The sequence below is a fragment of the Oncorhynchus mykiss genome, chromosome 4 (genome assembly GCF_013265735.2).
Source record: "Oncorhynchus mykiss isolate Arlee chromosome 4, USDA_OmykA_1.1, whole genome shotgun sequence".
In the NCBI taxonomy this organism is placed as follows: Eukaryota; Metazoa; Chordata; class Actinopteri; order Salmoniformes; family Salmonidae; genus Oncorhynchus; species Oncorhynchus mykiss.
The window spans coordinates 8,083,360-8,104,050 of record NC_048568.1 but is presented as its reverse complement, the minus strand read 5'-3'; the positions used below and the strand labels follow the sequence as shown (position 1 = coordinate 8,104,050).

The following is a 20,691-nucleotide window of genomic DNA, read 5'->3' as shown; positions in this document are numbered from 1 at the left end:
GAAATTATAATGAGCTATGACTTGTTTCCCAAATGCTCTTCAGTGGACCTACTTCAATTGAAGATTAAAATATTTAGTACAAATCTATGGACAATGAGGACCTAGTTTGGACCTAGAAAAGTACAACATAGGCTAACATTTCCCTGCTGATCGAGTTGATTTAGAGATGTCTTAATAAGGTAGCATGAATCACGATATGATCTCAATTTGTCTCATATCAATCCAATTATTTATGCAGTAGTTGAAAATAACTGACAATTTCACAGCACTGGCCATCCTGGGTTGAATTCAATAGTACAACATAGATTCTCTCCTTTACGTCCTCTGCACTGATGGTCAAGAAATTAGACGGGTGACGAATGAAGTCCTGGTAGGGATTTACCAATTAGATGAAGGAGAGGTGACAAGGAGAGGAAGCCAGTTAAGACTATTGAGATAGAGTACACCCAATGTCTAATGTGTGGTTCATGATTCCTCACTTTCCCATCTCTAGCTCAGAGGGTTGTAGGTCGTGAATGTGCAGCAAAGAGTGGGAGCTTTACGCCTCTGCTTTTTGGTCTCCGTGAGCCAGGCTCTCCTCGCCCTCCTCCTCCTCCTCCCCAGGAACCTAGAACACAGTCACATCTCAGTCAGCCACAGATCTCAGAATTTAGCCACAATTTAATCTATACCAAATCATATTTGTTATAAGATAGTCTTTTTTAAATTTACAAATCAAATATTTTATGTGTGTCTCCAGGTGGTCACGTTCAATGTAATACAAGACAGTATGCCACATTTGCCATGTGTGACTAATAACAATCTATATGTGGCTAATGCCACATTATGGGACTGGATATGTCAAATGTTACATGAGTGTCACACCAATAATGTAACATCCTGTACGTTATACCATATACCTCAGGCATTTGATTCAACTGTAAGCTAGTGATGGTCATTCATGGATCAGGATAATGTGTTGTATTTGTTTCTTTCAGATTATTACCTCCCAATAAATGGAATCATCAAAGCAGTTCTGATCTGGAGGCTGTCCCCAGAATGGAAGCTTCATTATCAGACCTGTACAAATAGAAAAGTTATTAACAGTATTATTAAATATGTTTCCCAGCGGGCATCGTATAAAACAAGCTGCATAGTTTTATAAAATATGAAAACTGTCTGTTCAAATGTGATGTAGATTTTTTTGAATGACACCTGTAATAGTTCCTCCAACCAAAGCGAACCCAAGGGATGAGGCCAGGGCTGCACCCTGCATGGCAGCACTCCTGAGGGAAGAATGGCGGAGATGAGAAAATGACAGTACTTAGGTAATTATGGCAAGAGACCCTTATTTTGAGACTAATTATTGAGGCCAAGTTCACACCTTAACGGAAAAGTGAATTATTAGACGTTCAAAAACTACACTATCTGTATCTGATATTGACTATACATCGTCATTTACCAAAGGTCTTTAGAAAATCATTCCTTTTCAAATGCCTTTTATTTCTAAGACCTCTAATTAATTTATCCAATGCCTTTATAGATATACAGTATGAAGAATGCCATTGGATGAGCCCTACCCTTTCTTCTTGCCCAGAGCGACCGCCACAATGCCAGCAATACCCCCGAGGATGCCAGGCATGCCGTGCAGATTGTGGACACCACAGGTGTCCTGGATGCCCAGGTTGGATGCCAGGATTGGCTGAAACACAGAGATAAACAGTTGTGTAAATTCTATATTCTATAAATTCTATAAATTCTATATTCCCTAGTGCCCTCTCATTTCAACATATTTCTAGCCATCTGATGGCAGGTTAGTCAGTCATGGATGGATGGGTGATTGTTTTGACTAAAATGCATGTTTTTCCCCAGCAGGCAAGACTCGTTTAACAAACCAGAACCAGATTTTCCAGATTTGCCTTTGAGCAAGGCAGTTAACCCCCAACAAAAACAACTACTCCTCAGGGACTGATGATGTTGATCAAGACAGCCCTCTGCACCTCTCTGATTCAGAGGGCTTTGGTTAAGACACATTTTGGTTGAATGCATTCCGTTATGACTAGGTATCTCCCTTTCTATTGGTTCAGACTTGTGTGACCTTTGAACTCACAGTGAGGAACTTGAAGCCCAGGGTGGAGACGATGCCAGCCACGAACCCGATGATCATGGCACCAAAAGGGCCGATGTCCATGTCAGCGCAGGTTCCCACGGCAACACCTCCTGCCAGAGTGGCATTCTGGATGTGGACCTATGGAAGACACAGAAGCATCTTTTTTTATTTTATATTTTATTTAACCTTTATTAAACTTGGCAAGTCAGTTAAAAACAAATTCTTATTTACAATGGCGGCCTACCCCGGCCAAACTCTCCCCTAACCCGGACGACGCTGGGCCAATTGTGCGCCGCCCTATGGGACTCCCGATCACTGCCAGTTGTGCTACAGCCCGGGATTAAACCCGGGTCTGTAGTGAGCTATGCTATAGTAGGTGCTGTGTGAGATTTTATTGTCTCTTTCCCAAAGACACACAATACACGCGCACACACTCAATATTCTTGTTTGAACATAAACAAGTCAAAATCAATTGAAAGAAAGTAAACAATCTACAGATTTGCTGTGACCCTTTGTGGTTTGAATGAAGCATTGGAAGACTCGCCATGTCCAGTTTCCCTTTGTGCTCCACCAAGCTGGAGACGGCATAGGCAGAGAGTACGCAGGCAGCCAGAGAGAAGTAGGTGTTGGTCACCGCCATGAGCTGATCAGTGCCAGATTCAGCGATGGCAGAGTTGAAACTGGGCCAGAACATCCAGAGGAACACGGTACCTGGAGAAGATATTCAAGGAGGATTTTTATTTGTCTGCTACTTTAGTTAATTCTAAAATATATAAACAAAAAGTGATGTATTAAATATATTGAAACTACATTGAACAGAATTATGCCTGCTAGTGTCACTGTTTTTATAATACAGTGAGTTTTAGAAGTGATACACTGTATTTCCACTAGGTGGTGACTGAGACTATGATTTGGGGGAGCTTCCCCTTCCCCTTCCCCTGTGATAAAATGTACAGCGCAAACAGACACCAGGAGCCGTATGTATCAAGCGTCTCAGAGTAGGAATGGTAATCTAGGTTCAGGTCCCCCTGTCCATGCAATCCCATTAATTGTGATCTAAAAGTGGCGCGGCGAATAGCCTAGTGGTTAGAGCGTTGGGCCAGCAACCGAAAGTGTTGATGGATTGAAGTTTACAAGATAAGAAATCTGTTGTTCTCCCCCTGAACAAGGCACAGGAAGTTCCCCGGTAGGTTGTCATTGTAAATAAGAATTTGTTCTTAACTGACTTTCCTAGTAAAATAAATACAAATAAAAAATGATACTAAAATCAGTACTCCTACTCTGAGATGCTTGATACTTAGAACACCCTTATTGCTGAATTGTTATTTCTAGTGTTCCAAAGAACATTTTAAAAATATTTTGCGGCTCTATCTACTACTCTTTAATCTATAACAGTTGTTAGGGACTGTCTACACCAGGGGTGTCAAAGTCAAATGGACGGAGGGCCAAATAAAAAAATCAGCTACAAGACGAGGGCCGGACTGTTCGAATGTTCATTGAAAAATTTTTAAATGACGCATATAGTCTAGTGAACCTAATTGAACCTACTGAAAACCTAACAAATATATTACAATATGATCAGATAAATAAAGCAATATTTTCTTATGGCTCTGTCAGTAATCTTTAATTTTCAACAGACACAAAAGACAAATTTCCTTTATATAAATATCCCCATAACATGAACATTAAATGAAAGAAACCGGTATTCAAGGCACCATCAGTAGACTATATTTTCTATTTTAGCAAAAGTGGGCTAAATTTACTTCAAAGAAAAAACAATAATAGCAATTTTCTATCATCCACTCAACTGAAATATTTTAAAAATATAATTGGATTGAAATACAAAAAAATAAAGTGCAAAAATCTATTAATCAAAAACAACACTTTGTTTAAGGAGAAGTAACATGCAGTGAAAACAAATATTACATTTTAACTTTTAAACTTGAACTGAGTAAAAACTCTAAATATGTGATTGCACAGTAATGTTCACTTGTTTGAGGTTGAGGGTGATACTTGGTGGTGTCCCATCTTTTCCACAAGTTCATCAATGTTCGGGGTAAGGCTCTGAGCTGAAGAAATCCTCAGAATTGAGTGGAGGTGTTCAGCAGTAAGTCGACTTCTGTGTGATGTTTTGTTCAGGTTCATCAAAGAAAACAGTTGTTCACACAGGTATGTGCTGCCAAACATAGACAACGTTTGAGCAGCCTGGATGCGCAGCTGGGGCATTGTGCCGGGGAGGAAACGGGCGAACTCCGCAGCACCCACTGCCGCATATTTTGCCCTCAGTGCATCATTGCATTGGAGGTCAATCAACTCCATTTGGAGGTTTGGTGGTGAGCTTTCCACGTCAACAGCAAATGGGTTACCGAGCAGTTCCAACCTGCTTTTTTGTGCTTCAAAGTCAGCAAATCGGCGTCGAAAGTCAGCGGAAAGCATACCTATTTTATCAGCCAACTGTGTGCTCGGGAACGCACTGGTAGAGAGCTTCTCTTTCATGGTCTGGCAGCTGGGAAAGTGGCTCAAATTTTCTTTCCGCATCTGCGTCTCCCACAGAGTCAGTTTGGTTTTAAATGCCTTCACTGTACTGTACATATCAGAGATGACACGATCCCGACCCTGCAGCTGCAAGTTTATTGCATTCAGATGACTCGTAATGTCACACAGAAAAGCCATTTCACACAGAAACATTTCGTCTCGGAGTTGTGTTGTGTCTTTCCCTTTGCTGTCCAAGAACAGACAAATCTCCTCACGAAGCTCGAAACATCTTTGAAGCACCTTTCCCTGGCTTAGCCATCGCACCTCTGTGTGATAAGGCAAATCACCATGCTCCGTTTCTAACTCCGTCAGAAATGCCTTGAACTGGCGGTGATTCAAACCTTTGGCTCTGATAAAGTTAACTGTGCACGTGATGATGCTCATTACATGCTCCATTTTCAAGGCTTTACCGCACAACGCTTCCTGGTGTATGATACAATGATAAGCTGTCAGCTCACCTGTCGCGTTTTCCTCTTGCATCTTTTCCCGTATCTTCGCCACCAGTCCGCTCCTGTGTCCACACATCGCAGGTGCTCCGTCGGTTGTCAAACCCACGAGTTTTTCCCAAGGCAGCTCCATCTCATTTACACATCTTGACACCTCTTCATACAAATCATGCCCCGTAGTTGTGCCATGCATAGGACGTAAAGCCAAAAACTCCTCTGTCACGCTTAGGTTGGAGTCCACTCCGCGGATGAAAATTGACAACTGGGCAATGTCAGAAATGTCGGTGCTCTCATCCACAGCCAAGGAATATGCAATAAAATCTTTTCCCTTTTTCACAAGCTGCTCTTTTAGATTGATGGACAACTGGTCTACTCTCTCGGCAATGGTGTTTCTGCTCAGACTCACATTTAAAAAGAGTTGCCTTTTTTCTGGGCAAACTTCGTCACAAACTTTAATCATGCAGTTTTTGATGAAATCCCCCTCCGTAAATGGCCGGGCTGATTTAGCGATCTCTTCTGCCAAAATAAAACTGGCCTTGACAGCAGCCTGGCCTTGTGATTTGGCTTTTTTGAACAGAGCCTGTCGAGATTTGAGGCCTCGTTTTAATTCCTCTGCCTTTTGTAGCCTTTGTTCCATGTCCATATTCTTGTTTTTGTCCGCGTGTTTCGTTTCATAATGTCGTCTCAGATTATACTCTTTCAGTACCGCCACACTTTCTCCACACAGAAGACACACAGGTTTTCCAGCTACCTTCGTGAACATATACTCCGACTCCCACCTTGTTTGAAACCCCCGGTTCTCAGTATCCACCTTCCGTTTTGCCATTTTTGATGGGTATCTGAAAGTTAATTTTACTGTGATGCTGACGACTGCTGTGCCAATAAATATTGAAATGAAGCAGCCTACTGCTCGGTGCGTCACCTTTGCATTGTGGGAAATGTAGTATTGGTGCGTGTAAAAGATCTGCGGGCTGCCGGCTTGCTGCGGGCCGGTTCTAATAATAAATCAAGATCATCCCAGGGGCCGTAAAAAACCTTCTTGCGGGCCGGATGTGGCCCGCGGGCCTTGACTCTGACATATGTGGTCTACACTAATCAATAAAATGCATAGATTATTATGATACATTTTTTAGTCCCCAATTTCATGATATCCAATTGGTAGTTGCAGGCTTGTCCCATTGCTGCAACTCCGTACGGAGAGGCAAAGGTCAAGAGCTATGCGTCCTCCGAAACACGACCCCTCCAAGCTGCACTGCATCTTGACACACTGCTTGCTTAACCCAGAAGCCAGCTGCACCAATGTGTCAGAGGAAACAACATACAACTGGCGACCGAAGTCCCCTAACCCGGACGACGCTGGGCCAATTGTGCGCTGCCTCATGGGTCTCCCGTTCACGGCCGGCTGCGACACAGCCCGGATCAAACCCGGGTCTGTAGTGACGCCTCTAGCACTGCGATGCAGTGCCTTTTACCGCTGTGCCACACGGGAGGCTAAAATGCATTGATCTTGATGACTGTCATGTGAGCTGCTCTTACCGATCATGGCGAAGAGGTCAGAGTGGTAAACAGAGCCATCGTTCTCATGGCTGTTCCTCAGAGCTGGCCGGTACAGCATGCGGGCCACTGCGAGACCGAAGTACGCCCCAAAGGCATGGATAATCATGGAGGCCCCAACATCATTGGCCTGTGAGTGGGACAAACCATATAAAGTAGTTAGTTCATGTTGTAAAAAAAAAGAACAGCCCTACTAACCTAACTTTCTCCTTAGTCTGCTAGTAACCTCAGTCACCTGTCAATCACCCATCCTTCACACCTCTGCACATTCCCAAGCAAATCTTGTGCACTGATAAGTTGGGTACAGGATTGGACTGATTCAAGAATATCAAATAAAATTGACCTAGATATATTTTTCCCTTTGTAGGTTCATCCCTAAGAATTTACGCTGTGGTTATATTTGTCTGAGCCCTTTTGGATTCAGGATGAATCTTGTCTGATCGCAGTTATCTTGGGCTGTCACTTCTCACCACTAGAGGGCAGTCTCACTAGGGTTATGGGCCAGGTGTATAAGGTCCCAGGTAAACAGATAGTACACATATATGGGTCAACAGGAGATTCACACAGTCTTTGCTGCTACTCACAAGATTGCACACAATATTGCTTATTGAACTGTATTAACTAATATAATTTTCTAGTATAGTGTTTTTCATGTTCACAAGTTCTTAGATGAGTGGACAAGGTTGAAGTTAGTTTGTTGTGACAGACTGTTAGAATAAGGGTTAGTTCTGGGATCTGAGATTATGGTGAAGTGCACTGACCTCCAGGATTTCGGCCACCAGATGTTCGTTGATGCTGAAGATGGTGATCTCCAGGATGGTCATGATGAGGAGCTGGACAGGACTGGTTTTACCCAGCACTGCCCCAAATGAGATGAGAACGGTGGCTGTGCTGAAATCTGCATTGATCATCCTTATGGTGAGGAGGGAGAGGACGAGTAGGAGGGAGTGAAGAGAGAGAAAGAGAGCGCGAGAGATGTCTTGTTAACACTAGAACAGAACACTTCTCTATGATTGTCCTCTATCTTGTGCACGTACCACTAATGCTAGCTTCATTCATTCTACCCGTTCTGTTGCTGTATTAACCTTTTTGGGATAGGGGGCAGCATTTTCACTTTTGGATGAATAGCGTGCCCCGAGTGAACTGCCTCTTACTCTGTCCCAGATGCTAATATATGCATATTATTAGTAGTATTGGATAGAAAACACTCTGAAGTTTTGAAAATTGTTTGAATGATGTCTGAGTATAACAGAACTCATATGGCAGGTGAAAACCTGAGAAGAATCCAACCAGGAGGTGGGATATCTAAGGTTTGTAGTTTTTCAAAGCTTGGCCTACTGAATACACATTGAGATTTGGATGAGGTTGCACTTCTTAGGGCTTCCACTAGATTTCAACCATCTTTAGAAACTCATTTGAGTATTCTACTATAAAGGAGGGGCTCATGAGACCTCTTTGAGTCAGTGGTCTGGCAGAGAGCCTTGGTCTCATGACGCGCGCTCCCGACAGAGTTCCTTCTCGTTCCAGTGCTTTTCTGAAGACAAAGGAATTCTCCGGTTGGAACATTATTGATGTTTTATGTTAATTTCATCCTGACGATTGATTCCATACATCGTTTGACATGTTTCTAAAGGACTGTAACGGAACTTTTTGAGTTTTTGTCTGGATGAAGTGCCTGCGCCTCATGAAGATGGATTACTGGGCTGAACACGCTAACAACAAGTGGCTATTTGGACATAAATGATGGAACTTTATGGAACAAATCAGTCATTTATTGTCGAACTGGGATTCCTGGGAGTGCCTTCTAATGAAGATCATCAAAGGTAATTAAAGGAGAAGTTTATCTTTTAACACTTGTATATTTTATCAATGTTTATTATGAGTATTTTTGCAAAATCACTGGAAGTTTTGGAATCAAAACATTACTGCACGTAAGGCGCCAATGTAAACTGAGATTTTTGGATATAAATATGCACATTATCGAACAAAACATACATGTATTGTGTAACATGATGTCCTATGAGTGTTATCTGATGAAGATCATCAAAGTTTAGTTATTCATTTTATCTATATTTCTGTGACTCCTATCTTTGGCTGGGAAAATGGCTGTGTGTTTTTTCGACTTGGCTATGACCTAACATAATCACAGGTTGTGCTTTAGCTGTAAAGCATTTTTGAAATCGGACACGATGGGTAGATTAACCTTATGTTTATCTTTCATTTGCTGTATTGGACTTGTTAATGTGTGAAAGTTACATATTTCTAAAAAAAACGTTTTAAATTACGCGTGCTGCCTTTTCAGCGGAATGTTGTCGAGGGGTTCCGCACTAGAAAGGTTAATGTGTCTAGAGTAGAAGGCTTCTCTACGACTGTCATCTAATGTGTACAGTTAAAGTCGGAAGTTTACATACACTTAGGTTGGGGTCATTAAAACTCGTTTTTCAACCACTCCACAAATGTCTTGTTAACAAACTATAGTTTTGGCAAGTCGATTAGGACATCTACTTTGTGCATGACATAAGTAATTTTTCCCGAAATTGTTTACAGACAGATTATTTCACTAATAACTCACTGTATCACAATTCCATTGGGTCACAAGTTTACATACACTAAGTTGACTGTGCTTTTAAACAGCTTGGAACATTCCAGAAAATGATGCCGTGGCTTTAGAAGCTTCTGATATGCTAATTGATATCATTTGAGTCAATTTGAGGTTTACCTGTGGATGTATTTCAAGGACTACCTTCAATCCCAGTGCCTCTTTTCTTGACATCATGGGAAAATCAAAAGAAATCAGCCAAGACCTCCACAAGTCTGGTTCATCCTTGGGAGCAATTTCGAAATGCCTGAAGGTACCACATTCATCTGTACAAACAATAGTGCGCAAGTATAAACAACATGGGACCACGCAGCCATCATACCGCTCAGGAAGGAGACGCGTTCTGTCTCCCAGAGATGAACGTACTTTGGTGCGAAATGTGCAAATCAATCCCAGAGTAACAGCAAAGGACTTTGTGAAGATGCTGGAGGAAACAGGTCCAAAAGTATCTATATCCACAGTAAAACGAGTCCTATATCGACATAACCTGAAAGGCCACTCAGCAAGGAAGAAGCCACTGCTTCCAAAATCGCTATAAAAAAGCCAGACTATGGTTTGCAACTGCACATGGGGACAAAGATCGTACTTTTTGGAGAAATGTCCTCTGGTCTGATGAAACAAAAATATAACTGTTTGGCCATAATGAACATTGTTATGCTTGGAGGAAAAAGGGGGAGGCTTGCAAGCCGAAGAACACCATCCCAACTGTGAAGCACGGGGGTTGCAGCATCATATTGTGTGGGTGCTTTGCTGCAGGAGGGCCTGGTGCACTTCACAAATTTGATGGCATCATGAGGAAAGAAAATTATGTCGATATATTGAAGTAACATCTCAAGACATCAGTCAGGAAGTTAAAGCTTGGTCGCAAATGGGTCTTCCAAATGGACAATGACCCCAAGCATACTTCCAATGTTGTGGCAAAATGGCTTAAGGACAACAAAGTCAAGGTATTGGAGTGGCCATCACCAAAGCCCTGACCTCAATCCTATAGAACATTTGTGGGCAGAACTGAAAAAGCTTGTGCGAACAAGGAGGCCTTACAAACCGGACTCAGTTACAACCAGCTCTGTCAGGAGGAATGGGCCGTAATTCACCCAACTTAATGGGGAAGGTTGTGGAAGGCTACCCAAAACGTTTGACCCAAGTTAAACAATTTAAAGGCAATGCTACCAAATACCAAGTGAGTGTATGTAAACTTCTGACCCACTGGGAATGAGATGAAAGAAATAAAAGCTGAAATAAATCATTCTCTCTATTATTATTCTGACATTTCACATTCTTAAAATAAAGTGGTGATCCTAACTGACCTAAAACAGAATTTTTACTAGGATTAAATGTCAGGAATTGTGAAACACTGAGTTTAAATGTATTTGGCTATGGTGTATGTAAACTTCAGACTTCAACTGTACGTACATGTGCTATTACTGCAAGCTGATTATTGGTTTTGACGGTTTTGGTAATGTCTATGTTCTATTTACTTGAAGATGTCTTATATCATGGGTACTATGATGATACTGCTAGCTTTATTTATTATTATTATTTACTTGAAGATGGAGACTTTGATCTTGCCGTCGTCCAGGTGCCAGAGGCCTTGCATGATCAGACCCCACTGCAGAGCGAAGGCGGCCAGGAGCAGGTTGAGGCCCACGCTGCTGAAGCCATATCTCTTCAGAAACGTCATCAGGAAGCCAAAGCCAATGAAGATCATAACGTGGACATCCTGGAACACTGGGGAACAAATGGCAGGTCAGAGGTCAGCTCAGTGGAGTTTGATTCATAAAAAAAAGTGACTTCCAAAATGGCAGAGATCTTAACATTTTAAATTCACATGAAATCCAAAAACACGTTGGTGGTAGTGTTAACATAATATCATTGCATTTTTTCTCTATAAAACAGGCCCCGTATGATTTATTCACTTTGAATGAATAGTGAATGAAAACTATAACAAATGAATAAAACCCTGGGAGGGCTTGCTATGTGAGTATAATCCTCTATTACAACACGTCAAAGACATTCAAATCAGTTGACAGTCTAGCTATTGATCAAAACCTAGGGCTATTAGTAGTGTGTAAATATTCCATTCATTATGTTGCTTTGCCTTTGGCTGCTCAAATGATTCACAGAGCACCCGCATTGGATTGTGCAGCAACATTAGTAACCCCTATCCCCATGAGGGGGTCAATGGAAATCCTGAGGAGGGAAGACCAATTAGATTAGTCTGTGAATGGGATACTGAGAACTCAGGCTCCCAATAACCCAGTTTGATGTGTCATGTCAGTAGCCTTACACTGTTCCATTCACTGGGATCACATGATCTTAACCAAGTCTTCTAAACTTAATAGATGGATCCCTGTGCTCGCACTTTATGCATGTTTAGATTGATGTATACAAGAGGACAGACTTTATTTATAAGGACTTTAGCTCACTGTGTGTGCGGACAGCAGGATGTGAGCACTATCCGAGTTTCTGCAGATAAGGATCAGGCTACTGGCCCAAGAGACTGACCAAATGTGTGTATGTGTGTGCGTACGTACGTAGGTGCGTGGAGCTTAAAACGGTTTGTCCACCGCTGCTGGAGGAACAATCCTAATTCTCCAAGCTCCACTCCCACTCCCACCCACACACTCTACTCCCACTCTCGCTCGACACTCAGAAAAGGTTCTCTTCCCTGAAATGCCTGACCGCAGGAAGCCAGACTCCCAATTCCCAAAAGTGACCAGTCATTGTGCGATGGATGACGGGTCCTCATCTGGAAAGTACATCAAGGTGTGGCCGTTTGCAGAATGTGGAAACAATAGTCCTTGTTTCCCCAGGTCTGGTTAGCATTGTGGTGGGAAGTTAGCATTGTGGTTGTCAGGGAAGCTGGGTAGGGTAGCATAGTGGTAGGAGCGGTGGACTAGCAACCGGAAGGTTGCAAGTTCAAAGCCCTGAGCTGACAAGGTACAAATCTGCCATTCTGCTCCTGAACAGGCAGTTAACCCACTGTTCCTAGGCCGTCATTGAAAATAAGAATTTTTATCTTAACTGACTTAAATAAAGGTAAAAAAATATATTTAAAAAAGGGACTTAGGCAAACAGTCACCACCCAGACTGTCCTGGGTAAGTAATGGAATACAGGGTGTGGGGTTGGTGGTTGGGGGGCTTAGGTGCAGCATAGACTAGCCCGATAGGTCCGTTGTCTTTTTTTGTCTGTGACTATATATGACTACTCTATGTACTCTATGTAAGCTGTGTATGACTCTCCAAAAAACATGTCTACCAGCATGCCATTCCAGTGCCATACACATCTCTTTCTCTGTATGTGTCTCTGTGCCATACCAGGCCTTACTATAAGTAAAAACCGATGCTACATTTTAGGCAGTTGTAGAGGGATTGTTGTAACTGGCAATTCATTTAAGAGTTGAGTTTGTTCGGAGGCTCCCTCTTTCTGCCACACAGTGATAGAGACAGAATAAACAGGAAGGTTAGCTCTTCTAAACAGATTTTGTCTCAAATTAGAAGTCCATGAATTCCTCACTCATTATCGTGTTTACATGTGACTGTCTCTTTCTACCCAGGAGTGCATTGTATTGCTATGGATGAGATTCAGCGCACTGGACCATGATTATAATCAGGTTTAGTATTACTTATGCAATGCCTCCGAGACGTCATAGGATACATTATAACCCCTCTGGCACTGGCCAGAACACCCGCGCCTATCCGGTAACAAACAAATAACTAAAATCTATTCAATATTTTCCCTGATATCAAAGTCTGAACAATGTAAAATATGTAAGATAAGATATAAGATATATACAGTCTTGGCCAAAAGTATTGAGAATGACACACATATACATTTCCACAAAGTTTGCTGCTTCAGTGTCTTTAGATATTTTTGCCAGATGTTACTATGGAATACTGAAGTATAATTACAAGCATTTCATAAGTGTCTAAGGCTTTTATTGACAATTACATGAAGTTGATGCAAAGAGTCAATATTTGCAGTGTTGACCCTTCTTTTTTAAGACCTCTGCAATCCGCCTTGGCATACTGTCAATTCACTTCTTGGCCACATCCTGACTGATGGCAGCCCATTCTTGCATAATCAATGCTTGGAGTTTGTCAGAATTTGTGGGTTTTTGTTTGTCCACCTGCCTCTTGAGGGTTGACCTCAAGTTCTCAATGGGATTGAGGTCTGGGGAGTTTCCTGGCCATGGACCCAAAATATCGATGTTTTGTTCCCCGAGCCACTTAGTTATCACTTTTGCCTTATGGCAAGGTGCTCCATCATGCTGGAAAGGGCATTGTTCATCACCAAACTGTTCCTGGATGGTTGGGATAAGTTGCTCTCGGAGGATGTGTTGGTACCATTCTTTATTCATGGCTGTGTTCTTAGGCAAAATTGTGAGTGAGCCCACTCCCTTGGCAGAGAAGCAACCCCACACATGAATGGTCTCAGGATGCTTTACTGTTGGCACGACACAGGACTGATGGTAGTGCTCACCTCACATGCTTTATTCTGTATGCCCCAAACAATCAGAAAGGGGATTCATCAGAGAAAATGACTTTACATCAGTCCTCAGCAGTCCAATCCCTGTACCTTTTGCAGAATATCTGTCTGTCCCTGATGTTTTTCCTGGAGATAAGAGGCTTCTTTGCTGCCCTTCTTGACACCAGGCCATCCTCCAAAAGTCCTTGCCTCACTTGTGCATGCAGATGCACTCACACCTGCCTGCTGTCATTCCTGAGCAAGCTCTGTACTGATGATGCCCGATCCTGCAGATAAATCAACTTTAGGAGACGGTCCTGGCGCTTGCTGGACTTTCTTGGGTGCCCTGAAGCCTTCTTCACAACAATTGAACCGCTCTCCTTGAAGTTCTTGGTGATCCGATAAATGGTTGATTTAGGTGCAATCTTACTGGCAGCAATATCCTTGCCTGTGAAGCCCTTTTTGTGCAAAGCAATGATGACCGCACGTGTTTCCTTGCAGGTAACCATGATTGACAGAGTAAGAACAATGATTCCAAGCACCACCCTCCTTTTGAAGTCTCCTTTTGAAGTCCAGTCTGTTATTCAAACTCAATCAGCATGACAGAGTGATCTCCAGCCTTGTCCTCGTCAACACTCACACCTGTGTTAACGAGAGAATCCCTGACATGATGTCAGCTGGTCCTTTTGTGGCAGGGCTGAAATGCAGTGGAATTTTTTTGTTGTGGGGGGGGGGGGGGGGATTCAGTTAATTTGCATGGCAAAGAGTGACTTTGCAATGAATTGCAATTCATCTGATCACTCTTCATAACATTCTGGAGTATATGAAAATTGCCATCATACAAACTGACTCAGCAGACTTTTTGAAAATGTATATTTGTGTCATTCTCAAAACTTTTGGCCACGACTGTACAAGATAAGATAGCCATGTGTTGACTGAACAGATCAGCATTTTTGTTGTTAATACATTGCATGCAATATTTTCTGTTCTTTAGCATTGAGGGTACTGATTGGGAATGTGCAAATCAAGCAACGTGCAAAACATTACCTCACAATGAGTGGGATGATGCAAGGGAATGGACAATAGGGTAACAAAAACTAGAATACATGATGTATCGTGTATTATTGCTGGGAACGAACTAACCTGATAAATTCCTTCCGGTGTCAGCACCCTACTATACCAACTGAGACGTAGAGTACTGAACTTGGAGCTTCGGAACATAGCAGCAAAACAAGTCTCAGCTTTTATCTTGTCCATATTGGATATCTCCCTTCTTCGGCCTACCACTACACATTCATCTTACCCAACATTGTCATCTAAAATCTCCAACCTTGCAAAACCAAATAAATAATACAGAGATATGCACTATTGTTATGTACTGTAGAAGGTAGTTTAGTGTTAGCATACAGTTAGGCACCACACTGGACCAAGATAGACTTCAACACTCCGTACCCCAGGTGGCAGCACCAACCATGTCCAAGTGCTGTGCTAAAAGGACGTTTTGGGTGGCCGTGAGGCCTTTCGTTTGTTTTTTATCTTTAGTTTTGGCATTAGTGCTGAGCGATTTACCAATATTTCTTATTTTTTGGGGGTTATTAAGGAATATCAAAGAGTAAAGTCATCAAATTAAAATGAATATGCACAGCTGGAAGCAACAGGGGGAGGGAAGATGTCCTGGAGCCCTGTCACCATGGGTGACACGCTCAACTAGATTTCCTTGGTGATTTACATGGGACTGGTAAAGGTATCAAGATTAGTTGACAACTGGAGCAAGATCCCCACTCTATCAGCTCGAGTTCCCCACCTCCATCATGAGTGAAAACTGATTCTTGGCCATCAACCGTACTCTTAACATGAGTGATCCACAAATGGATCAGGAGAATGACCAGAAAAAGGGGACTGCAGGGTATGATCGTCTTGCAAGAGTCAAGCCCCTTTATCATGACATGGTGGAGGCATGCAAAATGTACTTCCAGCCTGTGTTTGAATGTTAAATGACGAGACAGAGGCATTGATGCGAGTAACCAGTCTTGTTCAGTACATCACAACACATCCGGGTATCTGAAGCACCCCGGTAAAACACAAGAGTTGCAGTAATGAACATTTACCAACAGATGGCATCACTGTGCCATCTTACACCCATAACATCTTCCCTTTAATAAAATAGGACAGGAGGTGTCAATTCACTAACAAAACAAACCTAGTAACAATTTCCAACATGAACAGTTTAGTATTTTTTTTTTTTTTTTTTTTTCCAGAACAACAACACATTTTGATATTCTCTTCACTTTTATCTCTGTCAACAATCCCTGATGGGAAACCTACAGATTAAGTCTTTTTGGTGGCTGGGACAGACGCCCGCATCGTGAAAAGACAGGGGGCTTGTCTGCGAGGACTGCGGGTTCCCGCACAGGCGTGTCACCTGAATGTCTAGGGGGAGAATTGATGGGTGAGGGAGCGGCCGACCTGTGATCCCCTGGCTCTTCGCCCAGTGCCTCAGGCCCCATGTAACTTGCTGGGGTTCTGTCTTTTGTCATGCGACCCCTTTGACCATCAGGGTTCTGAGTAGGTGCTGGCTCAGCAATCCGAAGGTCAACCCTGTTACGACGGTACAGTGATCCATTCACTTCGACCAAGTAGGAGCGTGGTGCCACTTTCTGTACACAGGATCCGAGTCTCCAGAGGCCTGTCCGGTCCCCTGGTAGTGGCTTCATTCGCACCGTTTCACCCACCCTGAGATCAGGTAAGTCTTTTGCTGATTTGTCGTAGATGAACTTGGAGACCTGTCTTCTGTGACGTAGCTTCCCCAGCACGTCTGTCACCACACATGGCTCCAGGAGAGTGCTGGCTACTGGCAGAGCTGCTTTTAAGCGCCGTGCCATGAGGCGCTGTGCCGGGCTGCTGTCCATGCCTTCTGTCGGGGTATTGCGCCACTGCAGGATTGCTTTCCAAGCATCTTTGCCCTCTCGCAGAGCCTTTTTGCAGAGGTTCTTTGCGATTTTTACTGCGGACTCTGCCTTCCCATTAGCTTTTGGGTGTCGTGGTGATGAAGTGACGTGCTCGAATTCCCATCCTGCAGCAAATTTTCGGAACTCAACTCCGGAGAATTGGGGTCCATTGTCTGAAATTACCCTATCTGGCTGGCCATAGCGGGCAAACTGAGCCTTGCAGCGTTTGATCGTTGTCTCTGCTGAGAGGTCGGGGAGGAGGTCAATCTCCCAAAAGTCTGAGTAATGATCGACTACCAGCAGAAAGTCTTTGCCACTGTGCTGGAAGAGATCTAGACTTACTATCTGCCAGGGGCGCATCGGTAGCTCGTGGGACATCATCGTCTCTCTCTGTTGCTCAATGGCATATTCATTGCAGATTGTGCATTTACTGACATAGTCTTTAATTTCACTCTGCATTCCTGGCCAATACAGTGTGTCACGTGCTTGTCTGTAACAGGCCTCACCTCCTATGTGACTTGAGTGCACGCGTGCCAACATCTCAGGGCGCAGAGACCGGGGAATAACGACTCTCTGACTCTTGAATATTACTCCGTTTTGAACACTGAGCTCCTCTTTGATTGGCCAATATTCTCTGACGGCTAAAGCAGTTTCTTCCCTGCAGTCGGGCCAGCCCATCATAATCACAGACCTCAATGCCTGGAGTTGCCCATCCCTGTCTGTGTGCTGTCTGATTTGTATAAGGCGCTGGTCCGTAACATTAAGGTAGTCAGCCTGGTTGATGTGTTCAACATCCACTTGCTCTGTTTGTAAGCTGCACACTGCGTGTTGTTCATGCATGGAGCGTGTGTGTGTGCCTGATGCAGTAGCCCTGCTGAGCGTGTCACTCACATACATCTCTGGCCCTGGCTTATACACCACCTTGAGGTTGTAGTTTTGTAGGGCCAGTAGCATGCTCTGCAGTCGTTTTGGGGCATTCAGGAGAGGCTTGCTGAATATAGCAATAAGGGGCTTGTGATCGGTCTCTGCGGTAATATTGTCGCGCCCGTACAGGTAGTGGTGGAAGCGTTGGCATGCAAACACAATGCTGAGGCACTCCTTCTCTATCTGGGCATAGTTCTGCTCTGTTGGGGTGAGTGCCCTAGAGGCGAATGCCACAGGCTGGCCCTCCTGCATGAGGCAACAGCCAAGTCCATACTGGCTAGAGTCACTCTGAATCGTGACAGGTTTTGACACATTGTAGTATCGCAGTACAGGTGTCTGGGTGACCAGTTGTTTTATTTCCCTCACCGCTGCGTCATGTTTTGGGAGCCAATGCCAGATGGTGTCCTTGTCCATGAGCCTCCTCAGTGGCTCACACACTTCAGAGAGCCGCGGTAGGAATTTGGCCAGGTAGGTGACGAATCCGACGAAGCGCTGCACTCCCTTCACGTCAGATGGGTGGGGCATTTCCAAGACAGCCTTCACTTTTTCAGGATCCGCCTTCAATCCGGTGGAGGACAAGATGTGCCCATGAAAGCGGACCTCTGGCACTTTAAACTGAAGCTTTTTTATGCTTAGCCTTAGCTTGACCTGTCTGCATCTGACCATCAGGGCCAGCAGCTTGGCATCATGGTCACATTCTGCCTCCTCATCACTGTCCCCACAGCCCACTACAAGAATGTCATCTGCTATGGGTTCCACGCCACTGAGTCCCATCAACAGCTCATGCTGTTTCCGCTGATACACCTCTGGAGCAACGGAGACACCAAACGGAAGCTTCAACCACCTCTTCCTGCCCCAGGGTGTCCAAAAGGTGGTCATGTAGCTGCTGGGCTCGTCGAGCTTGCATTGCAGAAAGGCATCTCTGGCATCCACGAGCGTGAAGACTCTGGCCTTTGGGAGCTTGTAAAGAACATCCTCCAACGTGGGCATAATGTAATGTGAACGTCGCAGAGCCCGGTTGAGGTGTTTAGGATCAATGCATATCCGTAGCTTGTCTGGTTTCTTGACGATAACCATATTACTTATCCAGTCCGTAGGCTCGGTGACGGATATGATGTGGCCATCTGCTTCGTATTTGTCAAGCTGAGCCTTCGTAGCTGCTTTCATGGCCACTGGTACATTGCGGGGTGCACACTGGACAGGCTGGATTGCTGCGTCCAACTCAAAGTGGACTTCCCCAGGAACTGACTCGACCGGTGCGTTGAAGACATCATGGTACTTGCTTAGGAGTGTCTCCTTGCTCAGGGGCCCAGCCTGGACTTTGTCTATAATGTTAAGATCAGCTGGGATGGTGAAGTTAATAAGTCCAAGGCGCTCGCATGTAGAACCTGACAGTAATGGCTGTTGACTAGCCTCAACTATTTCAAACTCAAGGGTGTATTTCTGGCCACGTAAAACACACTCTGTCACAAACAGGCCTAAAGAGGTCATGAACTGGCCTGAATACAGTTTCAGCTTGGTGCTACTCTGTGTGAGTTTGTCTCTGGGCGCGAGCCTCCTTTTGTCTTTAAGGCTCATAACGTTGCATGTGGCCCCTGAATCTAGCTGGCATTGCTGTGGTTTATTATTAAGTAGCAGAGTGACAAACCACTTTTGCCCTTTTGCCCTCACTGCCCCTATGCACTCGCTAGCATGTACATCCTCTGTGCTGTCGTTCCATTCATCTGTGTTTGTTTCCATGGAGTGCACTTTACCCTCCTTTCTCTTGCTTTTCATGCAGACCCTTGCGAAGTGATTAGCTGTACCACAGGATTTGCATATTTTTCCATAGGCTGGGCAGTGTTCTTTTCCTCGTCCATGAGAAATGCCACAATATCGGCATGTATTGAGGTTGTCTACTGCAGAGTTGGCTGTAGTATTAGCATTAGCTGTGGCAAAGGGGAATTTCTTTACTGGCTGCCTGAATGTAGCATTTACATTGTCCGTATGTTGCCTTTCTAGCTCCATGGACCTCATCCGTATATCAGTAAGCTCTGCTGCACGGCATGTCTCCACTGCCAAGGCCAGCGTCAGGTCACGTTCTCTCAGCAAACGTCTGCGGGTGCCCTCATCCGTTATGCCAAGCACAATCGTATCTCTGATCAGTTCATCTCTTAAAGCACCATAGTCACATGTAGCTGCCTTTTCCCTTAACCTAGTGACAAAGCTGTCAATGGACTCCCCGTCCTCCTGTTTGCAATGACCGAAAACATAACGCTCGTAGATGACGTTCTTTGCTGGCGTAAAGTAATGTTCAAGAGCATCAAGAATAGCTATAGCGTTACCTTGCTGTGCTGCTGTTAGGTTCAGGTTGTGTTTGTATACGTGTCGGCATTCAGTTCCCATTATAGTCCTCAAAGTGGCAGCCACTACCTCATCTTCCTTTTCCAGAAGTCCCGTTGCTAGCGCGTAGTCCTCCCATTCACCTCTAAACGTATCCCAGTTCGTGCTCCAATCCCCGCTGAGCTTCATAACGGCGGGAGGGGGAATGTTCGCTGCCATGTCTAACCGGTGCTAACAACACTGAAGCTAACTAGCAAACTCACTCTAGCTTAAGGCCAATTCCGGGCGAAATTTTACACAAATAAGCATTTGTTTGTAAACCAGAGCAGGTGACTCTAATTTGCGGAAAGCATGGTTAGTTATCCGACTCTGACACCATGTTTGAATGTTAAATGACGAGACAGAGGCATTGATGCGAGTAACCAGTCTTGTTCAGTACATCACAACACATCCGGGTATCTGAAGCACCCCGGTAAAACACAAGAGTTGCAGTAATGAACATTTACCAACAGATGGCATCACTGTGCCATCTTACACCCATAACAGCCTGCTCATAATCTATATATAGATGAGCGCTTGGTTGCCTCAAATGCTCGAATTGGCTTGCAGACCAAATGGGGTTACAAGCTCTTTGTGCTAGCCGATGGGGCATGGGTGAGGAAGAATGACCCCATTCCTGTTTCTGTGAAGGACTTCAATGCCAGCATGGGGGTTGTTGACCTATCTGATCCTCTGATAGGCTATTACCAGGTCTTCCACAAGACCAGGAAGTAGTATATAACTTTTTTTCTACCACTTTGTGGACA

General features: G+C 44.1%; 1 protein-coding gene across 1 annotated transcript in view; it reads right to left on the bottom strand.

Annotated features, from left to right (window-relative positions):
* Window positions 1-210: 210 nt before the first annotated feature.
* LOC100136711 (Rhag) overlaps window positions 211-20,691 on the bottom strand; it is a 28,652-nt gene continuing 8,171 nt past the window's right edge. The window contains exons 2-10 of the mRNA NM_001124674.2: window positions 10,768-10,951; window positions 7,386-7,536; window positions 6,607-6,754; window positions 2,634-2,800; window positions 2,090-2,227; window positions 1,560-1,681; window positions 1,195-1,265; window positions 986-1,059; window positions 211-607 (exon numbers count right to left, since the gene is read on the bottom strand). Of these exons, the coding sequence (NP_001118146.1) occupies window positions 539-607; window positions 986-1,059; window positions 1,195-1,265; window positions 1,560-1,681; window positions 2,090-2,227; window positions 2,634-2,800; window positions 6,607-6,754; window positions 7,386-7,536; window positions 10,768-10,951 (1,124 nt within the window). The 3' untranslated portion in view covers window positions 211-538. The remainder of the gene's footprint in view (window positions 608-985; window positions 1,060-1,194; window positions 1,266-1,559; window positions 1,682-2,089; window positions 2,228-2,633; window positions 2,801-6,606; window positions 6,755-7,385; window positions 7,537-10,767; window positions 10,952-20,691) is intronic.